Raw genomic sequence first — 20279 nt, forward strand, 5'->3', positions numbered from 1 at the left:
ATAATTTTTTCAAAGAGGCTGTATTGTGTTGCAATAGAATATAAAACTGATAACAGTCATTTTCTCTGACTTCTAAGAAATTAAGTATAGCATACTGCAGGGGTTGGTGTTGGAGCCCATTACTGTTCGTTTCATACATGAGTGACATGCCACTGTCAGTGCAATGCAAGATAATTATGTATGCTGATGACATGTCTACTGTAATGGGTGGTTGCACTGTGGAATAACTAGCTGCAAAAATGTCATTTAAATAAAGAAATTATGAATATTTCAATGGGAATAACCTGTTTCTAAATGCCATAAGACAATGTACATCCACTTGACATCTAAAAACCAGCACCAGTTGTCAAAATCAACCAATGGCTAGCCAACTTCTTATTGTTCTTATTCTTAGGTGTTACTGTTGGCCAATATATGAGATGGGAACCATACACAGAAAAATTGGCTACATAAAGCCGTAATGTATTTATAATTAGTGAAACATTCACTACAGTCTATGAGGGTAAGATTACTGGAAGTGTTTATCTTGCCACACTTGTTGTGTATATTCTGATTTGGATTATGTGCTTATCATTTTGACAGACAGGATCTTCTTTATATACATATGAACCAATTATGTTTGTGAATGTAAACTGCAATGCATTATTAAATAGGAATGTGCATTGCTGTAATACAAACAGAAAAAATTATTACCACACTGACAACAAACAAATATGACAAATAGATAAAGAGCAAGTAAATGCTGATTGAATTCTGTTCAATAAACTGCCTCAGTGGATTCAGATCATAAAGGAAGTGCAGAAGTTCACAAATAAACTGAAAAGTTTTATTTAGCAGTGTTAAAAGAGTATTGAGAAAAATAGTGTGATTGCTATATTTAGTAAATTCTGCATATTATGTCTACATATAGAAATATGTGCTTGTTTCTGCTTTTGTATTTTATGAAACGTGTATGCATTGCACACATATTGCCTGACATTCACACAAAGTGAATTGTCTACAAATGAATAAATGAAATGAACTGAAAATGATACTGTATTTTCCTCACACTTTACAAAAGTTGTCATTTTCTCATTATCTGTACACATATTAAACAAACTACTGTGAAATACACAATACAGGTATAATTTTCAGATTTTATGAAAAACCACAGTCACCTCTTAGTGAGCTGTACACACCTGGAATGAGTGTGCAAAATGAGGAAAGATATTGAAAAGTGTGACTGTTTCACCAGTCTACATATCATACACTGTCTTAAATCATGGGATTTCAAATCACTTTGTTTTTATATTGACTTTATCTATTTATTTGGTTATTAAATAGATTAGAACTATATAACAAAATGTTAACATACTAACCCTGTGTCGTGGTGATTCTTTCACAACAGTACCACTGTGAGACCATGTTACTGTTGGTCGGGGATCAGCTTGAATTCGACATTCAAACAGAAGCCGCTTCCCATCTTCTTCTTGTCGTATTGCAGGTTTCTTGGAAAAAGTTGGGGCAATGCCATCTATTTGCCTGAGAATCATAACATGAAAACTTGTCACCAGATAAGAAATATTTTATGATTTAGAGTAAGTCTAGAGTAAATAAATAAATAATTTGAGTGCTACACCAAGATGAACTTTTTATTGTCCTTTGACAGATACAGTTTGATGAAACACATCATAAAACATATAAACAGGTACATCTACTTTAAAAATGTTAATAATGAAATGACGATGGTCATATTAAACTGATGTATTTCATTAGATAAGAAAACACACATTTTGCCTACATTTTACAACTGATATATTTTTCACATTCTAGGTTTTGAGTTACAAATCCATTTTCTAGTGAAGGTTTTGGAATGTGGTGCTACAGAAGAATCCTGAAGATTAGCTGTGTAGGCAGTATTATAATGAGGAGGTACTGAATCCAACTGAAGAGAAAAGAAATTCATGGCACAAGTTGGTTAATAGAAGGGATTGGTTCAAAGGACACAAACTGAAGCATTAAGGAATCATCAGTTTTGTAATGCAGGAAAGTGTGTATGTAAAACCTGTAAAAGGACACCAAGGCTTGGTTGCAGTAAGCAGGTTCAAGTACATGCATGCTGCACTAGTTATGAAGAGATCAAGAGGCTTGAACAGGATGGAGTAGCACAGAGAGCTGCATCGAACCAGTCTTTGGACCGAAGACAACCACAACCACAACAAGAACAACAACAACAAAAATAACAACACAAAACAAAGATTTTACTAACACCAAACAAATTTAATGGTAACTGGTAAATGTCAAGATCTTATAAGATAAATAAATTAATTAATTAAATGATAATATGAGACACTAATTGTGTAATATCTAATAGATTAAAAGGTTAAAAATGGCAACAGCTGAACGGTAGTTTCTTATTACACAATTGTAATTAATGTTTAAACAATACATGCAGCCTGCTAAAATACCAACATGACTAATCAAAAATATGTAAGACTGCACTGAAAAAATCAACATTTAATTGCAATGGATCCCTCATAGTAATTGGCTGTGGAAAATACTTGTATATGTAACTATTATGCTCCAATAACCCGCCCAGCTAGCCGTGCGGTCTAATGCCCTGCTGAATGGGAAGGCGTGCCGGTCCCCGGTACGAATCCGCCCAGAGGATTAGTGTCAAGGTCCGGTCTGCTGGCCAGCCTGTGGATGGTTTTTAAGGCAGTTTTCCATCTACCTCAGCAGATGTGGGATGGTTCCCTTTACTCCACCTCAGTTACACTGTGTCGGTGACTGCTGCTCAAACACCATTTCCATGTAAGCATACACCATCCTTGCTCTACCACATAAACATTTGGGGTTGCACCTGTCTGGTATGAGATGTTCCCGGGGGGATCCACTGGGGGACGAACCACACAATAACCCTGACATACATACATGCTCCAATATCTGTACTCAGTGGTAACTGTGCAAGAATAGGATATGCACAACTTAGTTCTGTTGTAGCCTTCTTCCATTCTATTTCTGGAGCTGTATTCAAATAGAATAATGCTTGCCCACATATTACATGGAATGTTGAACATACATCTACATGTTATCTACCATCGAGATCTTTCAGCAGCTTGCTCATGGTTTTAGCTCTGTTTGTATCCTGTACACCTGAACCTATGCCTAAGGAATTATGCTAGGAGTATGAGGTGATGCGATGTGAAGGGATATATGAAGGAGCAATTTGCCTTTTACAATAACTGCTAAATGTTGACATTTTGGTCTAAGTTATATCTGAAGTACTGAGCATTGTGTACAATGCACTTCTGATAAACACTTGCACAACATAGTAGTGTTTGCACTGTTGAAGTTGAGTGTAGGGGGGAAACACAGGCTCCCACATAGTCCACTCCTCTCAAATAACACCAGGGAGGTTAAAATAATGGTGGTTAACCATTAATAATGTCGTATGCTGTCACCCCATCAACCTACAGAGGACTGGAATTTCACCCACTATATTGGCGCAGATTTGTGATAAGAACTTTGATTGCAAAACTGTCTTCTCTTGTTGGCTAAATACTAATAATGAAAATATTTCTCAGAAAACCAATTTGAACCAGATAGTTATGGATCAAGCAACACCACACAAGCATCCATTAGTGAACTGGTGGCTTTCCTGGCCAGCACTTCAACGATTCCTGATAAAAAGAACTGAAAGGGAATATTCTAAAGTAACGTGTGAACAGTGGCTCCTCCACCTTGATGTCCAACGGATTGTAATATCGAGCAGTTACCGAGAAAGGTGATACCAGAAGAATAGGTTAAAATCCCTATCCAGCCATCCAGATTCTGTGTTCTGTAGTTTGCCTGAATCACATTAACATAACTGTTCTAACGACGTCACAGTCGACTTCCTTTTCCATTCTTGTCCAATCCCAAACTGCACTTCGTTCCTAATTATCCCACTGCAGAATGCAGCGAACTTTCAGCAAATGATCTAGTAGTGTAATTTGCAGTTTTTTTCAGCTGCATTCAATCAGGGTAGGCCCTAACTTTTTACCAGTCACAGTATCTTTGTTTCAAGCGGTTGCTGCTTCACCTGCTTCGTTTATTTTGTACCAAATTAATAGTTTTATTACCTGTGCGCTGTCTAGTTGGTATTACAGTTGTCTTTCCACCTTCTTATAACCTCTCAGGCGCGTGATTATCCTTTAATTGCATTGAATGTGAAGAGAGCTTCTGGCAACAGTAATGTAAGTTGAAAAATGCCAGATCTATAAAAAATATCTTGATACTTCAAAGCAAACCTGAAATACTTAATTGACACTGTTGTTTTTACTTCTTATGAACACCTCATTCCCTGCCCAAGTGGCGTCCCGGGATCTATTGTGCGCATTATATGTTCCCCTGCGCCCATCAAAAGAAAATTTATCTTACAATGATTTATAATATTGATTTAAATTTCAGAAGAAAACTGTTCTCATTATTTCCCTGAACGAATATTAGACATCAGTTGTTGGAAATTGGAGACAGAGTCACTTTAATCCCAATCAAGCTTTGCCGCAGACAGTAAGTTAGATCTCTTCGAATGTGGTTGTTTGAACCGGTAGCTTCTTTGTGTGCAATGTTTTGGTGCTGTCCACTGTCCAGCATAACCAGAGGGATTGTGAATGTAGGTTCAGTTAACGGCACGTCTTCAGGGGCTTGCACACGTTTGATATATATTGACAATACTACTTTGTCAAATGTTCAATATACTTTAGCAACCCACACACCATCCCTATTATTGTTCGTTGGTAATGTAATTTTACACGTTTAAGATACGCAAAAGAAAGTGTGCGCCGCAATTTTATTAGCTACAGAAGAAGAGGAAAATGACTGAAAATGAGGAGCGAATTGTCTAATGTTAATTTATTGACTAAAATCAGAATTACAGTCCCGAAATATTAATAAATTATTTTAGGATCAGTCCCGCATCGTATGATACATTACTAATCTCGACAGGTTGAAATAGCTCTGAGCACTATGGGACTCAACTGCTGTGGTCATTAGACCCCTAGAACTTAGAACTACTTAAACCTAACTCACCTAAGGACATCACACACATCCATGCCCGAGGCAGGATCCGAACCTGCGACCGTAGCAGTCTCACGGTTCCGGACTGCGCGCCTAGAACCGCGAGACCACCGCGGCAGGCAATCTCGACAGGTAATGAAGTAGAGAATACAGTACCATGTTGATGAGGAATCAAGTGCAGTCCACGAGAGATTAGGAATAACTTCGAGACTTCTAACGGCAGGCAGATAATTCGAAAGCTTGAAGTTTTGTTCTGTAATATCTACAAACACAATTAGTAAAACTGTATGGAAACCTGTGAAGCAATTATATCTGCCTGGTAAGATATGTCAGGCAATTAACGCAAGTCATTTTTTCACGTTTTTTTTATAATTTGGCGAAATTAACATGCATTTTGCACACTTCTTACATGTTATTGCGAACATATTACGTATTTTTCGAAGTGGAAGGGTTCTTTCAAACTGGTATGTAATTCACCGTAGGCCTATCATATTTTCAGATTAATAGCGATGACCATCCTAAAGTGGTAGGCCTATATAGAATGATTACCTTTGTATAGACCTACTAAAATTGCTTTGTTTTACAAGATTACCGTATTTTGCGGACTGTAAAACGCTATGAACAATGACACGCACTTTAATTTTTACCCCATTTTTAAATAACATTTTTACCATTTTTCCTATTGGATTGCAAAGACATGCTAAAAAAATCTTTGTTTATAAAATCGAACAGACCTTTAAAAAACCTGATAATCGTCATCTGAACCTTCTCTTCTTCTTCCTCTTCATCGTCATCGTCGTCCACTTCATATATAAGATGATCTTCATTCTCATGGAGAGCGTTACATACGCTCACTTCTTGAAAGATTTAAGAATATTGTTGTCTCTCACTCTAGACCACGAGTGTTTTATCCACGGACACACTTGTAAGTCGTTTTAAAGATCCCTTCGGCGCGAATTCGTGTTGGGTTTCATCCATCACCCATTTGTTCCATTCCTCTCTCTTGTACACTTTAAATGGTTTATTTATCGAGACATAAAGATGTGGCAATTGTAAAGTAAGTCCTCCCAGAATAACAGTAAGCTCTGTATTTCCCTGCCTCAATTTCTCTTTCACAGAATTTTTCAAATGACTACAAAACTGATCTAGTACAAGAAGAGAACTCTTCTTCAATAAAGCGCCTTTCCTTCTCTCCCACACTTCGTTAATCCATAATTTCATTCCAGCCTCGTGAACAACAAATGGCGGTAGGCCTACTTCAGAATGTTTTGGGACTGTTCTGTGCTTGAAAAACATCACTGGATTAAGTTGAGTACCGTCAGCACAAAATGAAAAGACAACGAGGTAGTGCATTATTTCGTGTCCATTTGTTTTTATAGTTACAGTCTCAGCATCTTTCATGGCAACAGTTCTGTTACTCTGTACATGAAATGTTAGAGGAGTTTCGTCCATATTCGCTATTTGGCTTAGCTCCATAGTGGTTTTCTTTCGATGCTGGGAAGATAATATTTTCTCTTCATACTCTTGTGGCATTTTCTGAGATGATTTGGTTTTGATTTGCATGCTAAGTCCATGATGCTTCATAAGCGTGTCGCATCCCACCCCTAAACTCTTTTAAGTTCCACTGTAGCGCTAGCTTACGAGTGTGTATTTTAATCATTAACTAATTTCATTAATTTCAATGCCACTTTGACGGTGTCTTTGAATCCATTTCAATATGTCATCTTCTAGTTTTGGCCATTTTGGATCCAGTCTAGTATTTTTGCACATTTAATCTTCCTCATTTTTTTTCAGTTCTTCTTTACTAGCCCCCCACCCCCCAATACCGAATGGGTTTTTCTGTTGTTGGAGAGCCGAAATGCCGCTCAGCTGCTCTGTTTCCATGTTCTTCTGCATATGCTATTACAATCAATTTACAGCCTGTATCATATGAATACCACTTTTTTTCCATTGCGAAACTAGCTACTAGCAAACATATTGCGCTGTTACCGATAACACAAATCAATTTCAAGTTCACTGGCACCCTAGACAACAATGAGGCATCATAGGCTAGACAGTGTGCTGGGTCTGTGTTGGTGGGGCAGGAGAGAGAGACAGTGTTAGCAAACTTGTGAATCACCGCAACTCATGTTCGTCGGTTCGTGTACTGTTGTTGCCAGTTGAATCCAATGTTGCCAGACAGAGATAGGTTTCCCGCGGTATCGAATATATGGCCATTTTTAAGCCTGGCGGGAATTTCACATCAAACACTGGGCATTTTAATACACTACTGGCCATTGAAATTGCTACACCACGAAGATGACGTGCTACAGACGCGAAATTTAACCGACAGGAGAAGAAGATGCTGTGATATGCAAAGGATTAGCTTTTCAGAGCATTCACACAAGGTTGGCGCCGGTGGGGACACCTACAACGTGCTGACATGAGGAAAGTTTCCAACCGATTTCTCATACACAAACAGCAATTGACCGGCGTTGCCTGGTCAAACGTTGTTGTGATGCTTCGTGTAAGGAAGAGAAATGCGTACCATCACGTTTCCGACTTTGATAAGAGTAGGATTATAGCCTATCGCGATTGTGGTTTATCGTATCGCAACGTTGATGCTCGCGTTGGTCGAGATCCAATGACTGTTAGCAGAATATGGAATCGGTGGGTTCAGCAGGGTAATAAAGAAAGCCGTGCTGGATCCCAACGGCCTCGTGTCACTAGCAGTCGAGATGACAGGCATCTTATCCACATGGCTGTAACGGATCGTGCAGCCACGTCTCGATCCCTGAGTCAACAGATGGGGACGTTTGCAAGAGAACAACAATCTGCACGAACAGTTCGAGGACGTTTGCAGCAGCATGGACTATCAGCTCGGAGACCATGGCTGCGGTTACCCTTGACGCTGCATGACCGACAGGAGCGCATGCGATGGGGTACTCAACGACGAACCTGGGTGCACGAATGGCAAAACGTCATTTTTTCGGATGAATCCAAGTTCTGTTTACAGCATCATGATGGTCGCATCCGTGTTTGGCGACATCGCGGTGAACGCACATTGGAAGCGTGTATTCGTCATCGCCATACTGGCGTATCACCCGGCGTGATGATATGGTGTGCCATTGGTTACACGTCTCGGTCACCTCTTGTTCGCATTGACGGCACTTTGAACAGTGGACATTACATTTCAAATGTGTTACGACCTGTGGCTCTACCCTTCATTCGATCCCTGCGAAACCCTACATTTCAGCAGGATAATGCACGACTGCATGTTGCAGGTCCTGTACGGGCCTTTCTGGATACATAAAATGTTCGACTGCTGCCCTGGCCAGCACATTCTCCAGATCTCTCAACAATTGAAAACGTCTGGTCAATGGTGGCCGAGCAACTGGCTCTTCACAATACGCCAGTCGCTACTCTCGACGAGCTGTGGTGTCGTGTTGAAGCTATTTGGGCAGCTGTACCTGTACACGCCATCCAAGCTCTGTTTGACTCAATGCCCAGGCGTATCATGGCCGTTATTACGGCCAGAAGTGGTTGTTCTGTACACTGATTTCTCAGGATCTATGAACCCAAATTGCGTGAAAATGTAATCAAATGTCAGTTCTAGTATAAATAATATATTTGTCCAATGAATACCGTTTATCATCTGCATTTCTTCTTGGTGTAGCAATTTTAATGGCCAGTAGTGTATTTATTCCGAGTATGAGAAACACCTAAGTTTTGGATGAAATTTTTCGAAGGAAAAAGTGCGTCTTATAATCCGTAAAATACAGTAGTACTTGAAAAATTGAACCTATGCACAATGGCGAACTGAAAACATGTAGCTGGTTCATGAAGCTCTGTCGAATATCTGAGTGGAGAATATTGTCAAACCGTCAATACTTGACCTCATACGCTCAGTATGGATTGAGGACACTGAGAATATTTTGTGTGCTATCAATATTCCTCGTCAATATTTCTAGTATAGGAATTACACCAATAGGCACCCTCAGTAACAATACTGACCGTCTAGTATAGGAATTACATCAATACGCACCCTCAGTAACAATACTAACCGTTTGACAATCTTATTGAACGAATAAAGGGCTCCTTTATGTGCGATCGATTATGTCAATATAGCACGGCTAAAAGACAAAGAACTTACCATTTAAGCAGTGACTGGGAGGAGCAGTATTGTTTTGTCGTATTCGGAGGAAAATCCGCGTGCTTATTATGAAACGGTAGTGTGTCTGTTCACAAGAAAAGTAATGTAGAACATCATTTTTTCGACAAATCACATGAACTTTACTGCTCTGTTAATTCTGAATTAGAGACTTAAAATCCAAATTAGCTCAGCTCAGCAGAATAGTAACGTGACAACAGCATCTTACAAAATCTGTTGTGTTTCAGTGAAAAGGGGGGGGGGGGGGAAATCAGTGACGGGGAAGTAGTTAAAGAAGCAATGATCAGTACCCTAGAATTAAAGGACATCTGTTGTCTCAACTAATTGTTGCTAGATTCTTGAACAGATTTTTAACAATTTAGAAACTTAATTATATCAGGATCTGTGATACTGTGAATATTTTTCGCTTCGGTTTGATGAAAGCAGTGATTTCTCCGATATTGGAGAGTTGTCTTTATTTATTAGAATGGCCTTTCATGATTTTACGGTTAAGGAGGGGTTTGAAAAACGTACTTGTGGAGAAGACATATTTAATGCAATCCTGAAATCAACAGGTAGCAACGTTCCACACTCTTAACTTGTTGCTATAACAACAACTGTAGCGCCTGATTTATTTCCAGTCTTAGTTGGGGGAAACTGGGGAACGATTCTGCATTCTTCTGTACGAGATAAGAGATTTTCTGAAACTATTTTCTGCGCAGTATTGTCAAGAAGTTGACGAGATATCACGGCTCCTAGATTTAGGTCTCTTGACAGATACATCTCAAAATTAAATTAAATAAACCTCCAATTGCAAGGGGAAAATCGCAGCATTTCAGCCCTGACAAGTACAGTATTTGCTTTCCAGAGGAGGAAACTAAAATTATAGATTGTGAACTTAAAAAGAAACTCTCTATCACACTTTCCAGCTTGAATTACATCACAGATACCGTAAATGTCGTAAATGTTGACGAATGCGATAATCTATCTTTTGCCAAGCATCTTGAAATCCCATAAGTATTTAGTAACACGTTTAGCCAGTTTTCAATACCTGAGCCAGTGATTGTGTTTACCAACAATCCATTCGTTTCAGTTGACATTACTGAACGGGGAGGCAGGATATGTGAGATTCTCGGAAATTACACTCTTGAATAACTGTAGACGGAAGTTTTAAATATTCAAGAAGATATATCTTAGAAATCATGTTTTGCAAACTTCAAGCAATTTCTCGACTCTGGTGGACAGGAATAAATGCCCCATGACCATTAGTGTTTGCTGTAAAAACTTGTTCTTGGTTTGTCTCTACATACTGTATCTTTACGAAGTGACATTTTCATCTGCGAACATTATCAAGAATAAATACCGATCAAGTCTGACAGGTTCACATGCAGATGACGCATTGATAATGGCTTGTTCCAGATTTTTCTGAACTTAAGAGAACATGCAGTGCCAAATTTCATATTAATTGTGTAAGTCGTAAATCGAAGCAATTTTAATTATAGTTCTTTCAAATACTTTTGGAGATTTAGCAGTAATAGTAGTAGTTGTTGTTGTAGTACTAAAATAGTGATCGTGACGGCGGCGGCCACACCACCTTATGCGTGAGTTAAATGTGCTCGAGCACATATTAAAGTTGGACAGCTATGCCGCGTGGAACTTCAGACATACAGTACTCGCAAAAATATGAGGGTAATTTGATCCTAAACGTAATTGTAGAAGGTTCCCTCATGATTATATGTGCATGCATGTAAAAAATATACATATATAAAATCAGATGGATCCTATAAAACGAAAAACTTTGTGGCCCTATGTGTAAGTTAAAATTGACTCCAGGTTCCTATCTTCATTCATATAGAAGATATAGCCTTGTAAAATCGGATGAATCTTGAAACACCATGTATATTCGCACATCTCGATACCTGTTTATACAGGAAATCATTTTATCAGCACACAGAATAGTGAACACCAAAAACATGCTTTAAAAGACGCCACGTGAAATTACTACTATATTTTCTGGTTGTATACGTCACCATAATAACCTCCAGTAGACGAGTAAAAACAAATTATCAACCGACACACCAAGTGCAGGCCAGTTAACACAAATTTTATTTCTTTTAAGATTCTTTTTTGTTAACTATTAGTGGAGTTTACTTTTTAAGTCAAACAAAATAATGTGTTTAAGAAAGGTGGCTGAACAACCAGTATTATTATTTTCAAAAAAAAATTTGTTTTTAGTTTAATCTTTCCATCCCACTGTCAAGAGTTTAAAAGAGGCCATAGGAAACGACAGTTTAGAATTTCAAGTCAAGTCATCAAGGACAAAAGCTGAAAGCACATTTTATTAAACAAGAACGAGTAGAAAGATGACTGGAAACCCTGAAGAAAGGTAAGAAACTCATAATACATTTTACGGTACCAGTATCGAAGGATAGTTCGCTTGATGAGAAAGACTGCAAGAGTGATCTTTTCAAGCCCTAAGGTCAAACTCTGATACATAACCCAAAGATATCATGGGTGAAAAACTGATCACGACAGGCTGATGGTTCCCTTAACGACGACAGTGAGAAATTATGACGAAAGATGAAACCTAAGCGAATATTTTTCCCTAAAAGTCGAGATATGGGCTATAAGCAGATAACGAATAACTTTACATTTTGCAAAACCCATCAGAAAGACGGGCGATCCTCACTGCTGCCGTCTATTGGAGTTACTTATGAAAATGAAGCTTTCACTTTCTTCGAGTCCTACGGGAAACATCTATAGCAGCTCATCTGAGACCAGACAGTGTGGTAACAGAGAACATTTTAATTGACTAGATACATATAGGGCATACAATAATGCAGATAGTACATGGAATGGAATATATTTTTATATGCTTACTACTGTAACATGAATAAGGTTCGTCTAAATCCGTTTATATAAAGTTATGAGAAATCGAGTATTTTCAGTTTGAAACCTCCGCCACACGATGTTATTCTCTCATTGGTCCGTCACGTTCCTACCGTTGCCGCCCGTGCTATACCTGAATCTCGAGAGTCTCGTTCTTACAATCACCCAATCCGTCAGACGCGCTGGTCTGTTGTCTTACGGTTGCTTCAGTTGCAACTGTTAAACTTGAGATTTAGAGCGTAATGAAATTAACTGACGGAAATATAAGGAAATTCTGTGTTACTTCTGTACAGTTGTGATAAAGAACCTTTTCCACCATAGTTCTGATCACTACATTTCGGTAGAAGTTGAAATCTTCATGTTGATTGCAGTTACTGCCAACGTTTGCTTATCTAACAGCACCATAATTCTGCAAGTACCGCAAAAACTAATCCATGCCATCTTGCTTTTTTAGAGTAAATAATCGTATATTAATAAATTCTAAATTACCGTACTTTAAATGTATTAACTATAGAAGGCGTTCAAAAACAATCTGAAAAGCTAGTAAGGGTCTTGCAGGGTGGGTTGTGCCGAGAAATAACTGTTAAGAAAAAAAATCGATACGTTGCGCCGTGCCCGAGTTAATTAGCATTGAAGTTAGCCGATCATGTCGCTGCGCGAGCCAATTCATTCGGCCCATCAGATACATCTAGTGTCATTTGGTCTCATAGCGTAGACCTCAGCCTTTGGCTCGGGTTCTATCCTTACTACGGTGCCACATCCAGTTTTTGTATCGCTCTCTTACTCGATTTTAGGAAACCAAACGAAGCACACGTTTGGGCAGCCCTGGCGGGCCGCTGGAAGTGACTATCTGCAGGTGGGAGAGGGGCAAAGGGGTGTACTTACCCCCTGCTAGAATCTGCGTACAGGCTTTCAATCCATTACAGATTTCTACATCTACATCTACATCCATACTCCGCAAGCCACCTGACAGTGTGTGACGGAGGGTACCCTGAGTACCTCTATCGGTTCTCCCTTCTATTCCAGTCTCGTATTGTACGTGGAAAGAAGGATTGTCGGTATGCTTCTGTGTGGGCTCTAATCTCTCTGATTTTCTCCTCATGGTCTCTTCGCGAGATATACGTAGGAGGGAACAATATACTGCTTGACTCTTCGGTGAAGGTATGTTCTCGGAGCTTTAACAACAGCCCGTACCGAGCTACTGAGCGTCTCTCCTGCAGAGTCTTCCACTGGAGTTTATCTATCATTTCCGTAACGCTTTCGCAATTACTAAATGATCCTGTAACGAAGCGCGCTGCTCTCCGTTGGATCTTCTCTATCTCTTCTATCAACCCTATCTGGTGCGGATCCCACACTGCTGAGCAGTATTCAAGCAGTGGGCGAACAAGCGTACTGTAACCTACTTCCTTTGTTGTCCATATCTCAGATCTTTACGGTTGACACGTTGTACACGGGAAAGTATGGTGATTTCTAAGTGTGGCGTCGGTTTCTGCGCTGTTGCGCAGTCAAGATGGGTCACAGTCTTAACAGAGCTGCACCGAAAGGGCGTACTTCATGTTTTCTCTGTCGCCTCCTTGTACAACATTTTGGAGCTGCAGGAAAGGACCTGTGCAACGCAGTGATTCGCGGATTCCCAGCACATAACATGGCAGTAGTATACATGACCTTCATCAGTCCCCGATTCCCGCAACGACACCCGCTCTCCTTCCTGTACAAGGGAATCACAACAACAGTTTACCGTTTGTCTGTGGATAAAGAAGCCTGGTGATGGCTTTCTGATTCTACATACAGTTTTACATGGCAGAAAAATTTTAGTACACTCTGAAGGACGTGGCGATGTTATGCTCTATGTTTGTTCACCTGTACTTTACCGATGGATTCGAATTTACCAGTCGCAAAACGAAAATACCCTTTTCTGTGCTAGAAGAGAGGGACACAATATGTGAATTTTCAAGGTCGAAACACCACACTCTATGGGGTGCAACATAGCGTCACATACCCCCATACACCTATGATCTCTACACTCCTATTGCTATAGATGCACAAAATGCAATAAACTGTGCAGCTGAGGACTGCACTGGTTCAGTTTTAGGGTATTAAAAGTCAATTCTTCTGGCAAAGTCGATGCTGCTTTTGGAAGATTTTCCACATTCGTCTATTCGTATTATCCTGAGTTACAATTTACGTAGCGTTCCAAACACGCTCTGTTCAACTGAACTCATGTGAGTCCACACTGCAAAATAGATTCCATGAAAGTAATTCAAATCAATCTACTAACATGATCAGGTATTAAGTTTTGCAACGAAATAAAGTCTCAAAGTTAAATAAGCGTTTTTTATTCATTCCCCATTTCTCCACTTTGATGAGCATTAATATGGCATTTTAGTGGGTCTTTTTGTCGATATATAACAGTATTTTTTCAGATGTCCTATTTTCTACCTCCTATTTTTAATTTTCGGTTTCAACCTAACATGCAGTGGCGTCAACTATAAAATACCGCCAGTGACGAACCTCCAGCCAGTGGTGACTGACTACTTGGCTGTGCCTGAGGAGCAGCAGAGCTCGTCCAAAGGCTCGTAGATATTTAACTACTTGGCATGGCTGCGAACTCGAGAATATTAAATACATTTCTTTTACGGATATTTTCTAGCTTTACTTCATAACTCGTTGGATATTCTGAATTTAATCATTTGTTGTTGTTGTGGTCTTCAGTCCTGAAACTGGTTTGATGCAGCTCTCCATGCTATTCTATCCTGTGCAAGTTTCTTCATCTCCTAGTACCTACCGCAACCTACATCCTTCTGAATCTGCTTAGTGTTTTCATCTCTTGGTCTTCCTCTACGATTTTTACCCTCCACGCTGCTCTCCAGTACTAAATTGATGATCCCTTGATGCCTCAGAACATGTCCTACCAACCGATCGCTTCTTCTAGTCAAGTTCTGCCACAATTCTATTCAATACCTCCTCATTAATTATGTGATCTACCCATCTATACTTCAGCATTCTTCTGTAGCACCACATTTCGAAAGCTTCTATTCTCTTCTTGTCTAAACTATTTTCGTCCATGTTTCACTTCCATACATGATTACACTCCATACAAATACTTTCAGAAATGACTTCCTGACACTTAAATCTATACTCGATGTTAACAAATTTCTCTTCTTCAGAAACGCTTTCCTTGGCATTGCCAGTCTACATTTTATATCCTCTCTACTTCGACCATCATCAGTTATTTTGCTCCCGAAACAGCAAAACTCCTTTACAAATTTAAGCGTCTCATTCCCTAATCTAATTCCCGCAGCATCACCCGACTTAATTCGACTACATTCCATTATCCTCGTTTTGCTTTTATTGGTGTTCATCTTATACCCTTCTTTCAAGACACTGTCCATTCCGTTCAACTGCTCTTCCAAGTCCTTTGCTGTCTCTGACAGAATTACAATGTCATCGGCGAACCTCCAAGTTTTTATTTCTTCTCCATGGATTTTAATACCTACTCCTAACTTTTCTTTCGTTTCCTTTACCGCATGCTCAATATACAGATTGAATACCATCGGGGCCAGGCTACAACCCTGTCTCACTCCCTTCCCAACCACTGCATCACTTTCAAGTCCCTCGACTCTTATAACTGCATTAGGATATAATTCGGAATCATATGGTGGCATTCACATTCACATTAAAAATTTAATTTTGTATTTAACATCGGGTCTTGTCTTAGATTACAACAAAGTAGTAACGAAAATGAGCAGTGACTCTGTGCAGGGCCAATCTTCCATCCACAAAAAAAGGGAGAGAGAGAGAGAGAGAGAGAATAAATTTACATCACCCTGAAGACATTCAAACAAGAAAGAAAACATGTCAAATTACTGGGATTGCATGTAGATCAAAAACTTCCGTGGGATATATACACAAATTACCTTTTTTGCGAACTTGCTCGTACTCTCTTCCTACTGCACAAGGTGAGGAATGTTACTCATGAATTTCAGCATACTTTTCTTCCTTTCAGTCACAACTGCAGTATTGAGCACAACTTTGGGATGGCTTAGTGGGTTCAAGTACCGTCTTCAGGCGGCAGAAGAAAGCAGTTAGATATACAGTGGGGAGACAAAAGTTATGGGATACCTTCTAATATCGTGTCGGGCTTCCTCTTGCCCGGCGTAGTGCAGCAACTCGACGTGGAATGGACTCAGCAAGTCATTGGAAGTTCGTTGCAGAAATATTGAGCTATGCTGCCTCTACAGACGCCCATAACTGTGAAAGTGTTGCCGGTGCAGGATTTTGTGCACGATCTGACCTCACGGTTATGTCACATAAAGGTTCAATGGGATCCATGTCACATGACCTGGGTGGCCAAATCATTCGCTCGAACTGTCCAGAGCATTCTGACACAACGCACTGTCATCCATAAAAATTCCACCATTGTTTGGGAACATGAAGACAATGAATGGCTGCAAATGGTCTCCAAATAGTCGAACAATCATTTCCAGTCAATGATCCGTTCAGTTGGACCAGAGGACGCAGTCCATTCCATGTAAACGCAGTCCACACCATTACTGGGCCACCACTAATTTGCACAGCGCCTTGTTGACAACCTGGGTCCATGGCTTCATGGGGCCTGTGTCACACACGAACCCTAACTTAACGTCTTACAAACTGCAATCGGGACTCATCAGACTAGGTCGCGGCTTTACAGTCGTTTAGGGTCCAAACGCTATGGTCACTAGCCCAGGAGAGGCGCTACATGCGACGTCGTGCTATTAGCAAAGACAATCGCTTCGGTCGTCTGCTGCCATAGCCCAGTAATGCCAAATTTCGCCGCACTATCGTAACGGATACGTTCGTCGTACGTCCCACATTGATTTCTGCTTGTCTGTAAGGACTGACAACTCTACGCAAACGCCGCTGCCCTCGGTCGTTAAGTGAAGGCCGTCGTTCACTGCGTTGTCTGTGGTGAGAGGTAGCGCCCGAAATTAGATATCCTGGAGACTCTCTTGACAGCGTGGACCTCGAAATATTGAATTCGACAACGATTTCCGAAATGGAATGTCTCATGCGTCCAGTTCCAACTACCACTCCGCGTTCAAATTATGTTAATCCCGTCGTGCGGGCATAATCATGTGGGAAACCTTTTCACATGAATGACCTGAGCACAAATGGCAGCTCCGCTAATGCACTGGCCTTTTATACTTTTTGTACGCGACACTAACGCCATCTGTACATGTGCTTATCACTATCTCGTGACTTTTGTCACCTCAGTGTATATTAGGGCTAGCACCAAGCCAAGGCTGCAAAAATCATTTTAAAGTACTGAAGGTAACGACACTGCCTAATACGTAATCTAAAATTGTTTAATATGTACTCAAGAAAACGAAAATAATTTTAACTTTAGAACCCACGTGCATGTCAGTAATACTCGAAATGATAGTAACCTGGAGCATCCATGCTCAAGTCTGACATTAAACACATAACAGCCATGAGTAACTATGGCTGAAATGCTACTAGTATAACGAACTCCTAAAGACAGCGAGTGATCTACTCGTGAATATCTTTAAGCATAACATAGAATTGTGGTTAAAATGTAGACCATACTACTCAACTAACCAGTTTTTACTCAGCGATACATTACAGATATGCAATAAGCAGCCGATAGCTACATTATGAACCACGCGTATATGTGTGTGATACTAAAGTATCAGCGTAGATTATTTACCCTGTTTTCTGTATGAATACTCAAGTTAAAGCACAATTATGTATGATACAATTGTATATGTGATTATTATAATGTATTATTATAATAATAACATTGACACTGTATACAACAACTGTTACTCTGTTACTACTGGAATATGCTAATCGTTTAGGTATCAAAGTAATCGACCTCAAAAATACGAAGCGGATAATGATCAGTTGTTTGAGATGGAACAAATTTTGTGTACTTCTTGTGAACTTTTAGTTCCTTTGGCACGATCTGTTTTTCCAACTCATTGAATCTGTTACATTAAAATGGCAATTTTAGAATTTTGCCCCCTTTGATTAATACTTGCCTGTGGTGGAGGCCCATTGATTGTTAAATTGCTTGAGTCATTGCTGGCCGACGATCTCCTTCCTGATATAAGTTCTTAGAAGCTCTGTATAGTGTCACTGGTACCAATCCGTGTCCCAATTACTGCCGAGGACATAAGTGTTTTAGAGCAGATAATTCGTATCACAATGTTACACAGCAGCACGGGCGTCCGTTGAAATCTGTCCAAGAGGGGGGAAAATTCTAAAATTGCCACTTTTTATATAAGTGATTCGATGAGTTTGAAGATGTATAATAGCCCAAATAATTTTGATAGTAATTACCAGAAATTTATTATATATCGTAAGGTTTAATAGCTACCCAACAATTTTTTAAATGTAGGCTATTTTGATACCAAAAAAGTTATGTACACTTCAGTAGCCTATGCTAAGTAAATCGTTTTTATATTATTAATATGAATGTGGATGCCACCTTTTTGAAATAAGAATCTCAAATTACATCCATGTCGTCAGCTTATCCAACGAGCTCGAAAATATAAAATATTCACAGAAGCTTCATTTATTTATGTAATAATAAAGTTGGTTTGATACTGAAAATTAAACGTCAGAAATAGAAAAAATGCGATTTATTGATGAAATACTGTTACATATCAACAATAATAATCTGCAAAAAACGCCACCCCCTCTCAGAGAGGAGAAACTGATAACTTTAAAAACTTTGACGGCATCTGTACTACTTTTTCCTCTTGCAGAACTTAAAATGTGTTCCCTGTTAATGGACTGAAGTATTATTTTCATGTCTTCTATTTCTTAATGCTGACAGACGTAATGAAAGTTGATCCAGATATGTTTTGAAAGCGACACCTTTTTAATTTTTTTGGGAGAAGTGGAACACAGGGCCAGTATTATACTAGATACGGGAAACCTTCCGAAACAACCCTCAATTTGGCCGGTAGAACCAACTCTTTACAGGCTAGGATTAAGCCAAGATGACACTCATCTCCCCAGCTTGACACATTGTCGTGCAGCCTTGCCTTTCGGACTGAAGAATTCGTAACTGTACGGTTGCATGTTGTGCTTTGTTGCATCCTGTACTATGTGGGAAGACGAAACTCAGAGATATCGTCTTCAGAGACTACTACAATCGCCCTACTATGAGTTATCTTCCTCCACAGACAAATGATAAACTACGAATGTGATTAAGCTGTGCAGCAAAGGAAAGGCAAAGGGCTGTATATACTTTGTGAGGGGCGTTGAACAGTCACATTCTGCATCTTTATAAGGAATGTACGAGGAATCGACTGAGATAACAACGGCGATCTATTTGGGTATTTTGGTGTAAAGGGTAATGATATCCGTCATGACTGGAAAGCAGCACTGAAACCATTGCCACGACAAGATATACTGTGAATAGCCAGACAACCAAAGAAACTCAAACGACAAGATATGCTGTGAATAGCCAGACAACCACAGAAACTCAATTTACATAGCGCTTGCTAAAGCCATAGTGTTTCTCGCAGCTTTCGGTGATGCTAAAATTTCCAGTAGAATAACAGAGAATCGTTTCTATAAATCAACAAAAATTGTATATTGAATTAAGAATGTACTCATACCCTGATTCCAGAACGGGGCAAGTGAACTATCTTCGCCTCCCCCCCCCCCTCCCCCCCATGTGAGACAACGACTGCACAGAGTAAAGAACAATGTGATTGGGCGGCGGAACAACAGAGACGAGCTGACTGCTCAGATGAATCACATCGTCTCGCTGGTTGTGCCAACATTCACTGTCTTCCATTGGACACAACTGTGGCTGTTATAGAAGGTAAAATGAAAGCAATGTTTTATGCTATATTATTTCTGACTACGTGCATCTGAATCTAATCTGAAACATCTATAACTATGATTCGCTAGCAGGCGGGTGCATTGCGCACCAGTCACGCCCTCCCTTCCCTGCGCTTACGGCGAATGGAGCGTGGGAACGATTCTTGGTGAATCTGCGTATGAGCTGAGATCTCTCCCGGAATTTTAACAGTAAATCCCCCCGAGATGCACAACGTCTCTCTTGTAGCGCCTGCCACTAGAGTTGGATGGGCATCTCCGCGACACTTTCGTGCTTATTAAACGAATCTTTGATGAAATGCACTGCTTTGCTTGCGATCTTCTCCCTTCCTTCTGTTAATCCAACCACAATTACATTCCC

General features: G+C 39.8%; 1 protein-coding gene across 50 annotated transcripts in view; it reads right to left on the reverse strand.

Moving 5' to 3' along the window:
• The window catches only part of LOC126299121 (twitchin), a 484418-nt gene that overhangs the window by 409478 nt on the left and 54661 nt on the right, over positions 1–20279 (reverse strand). For all 50 annotated transcript variants that reach the window (XM_049990829.1, XM_049990822.1, XM_049990871.1 and 47 more), the window contains exon 4: positions 1359–1521. In XM_049990829.1, the coding sequence (XP_049846786.1) occupies positions 1359–1521 (163 nt within the window). The remainder of the gene's footprint in view (positions 1–1358; positions 1522–20279) is intronic.

This window comes from Schistocerca gregaria, chromosome X (assembly GCF_023897955.1).
Source record: "Schistocerca gregaria isolate iqSchGreg1 chromosome X, iqSchGreg1.2, whole genome shotgun sequence".
NCBI lineage: Eukaryota > Metazoa > Arthropoda > Insecta > Orthoptera > Acrididae > Schistocerca > Schistocerca gregaria.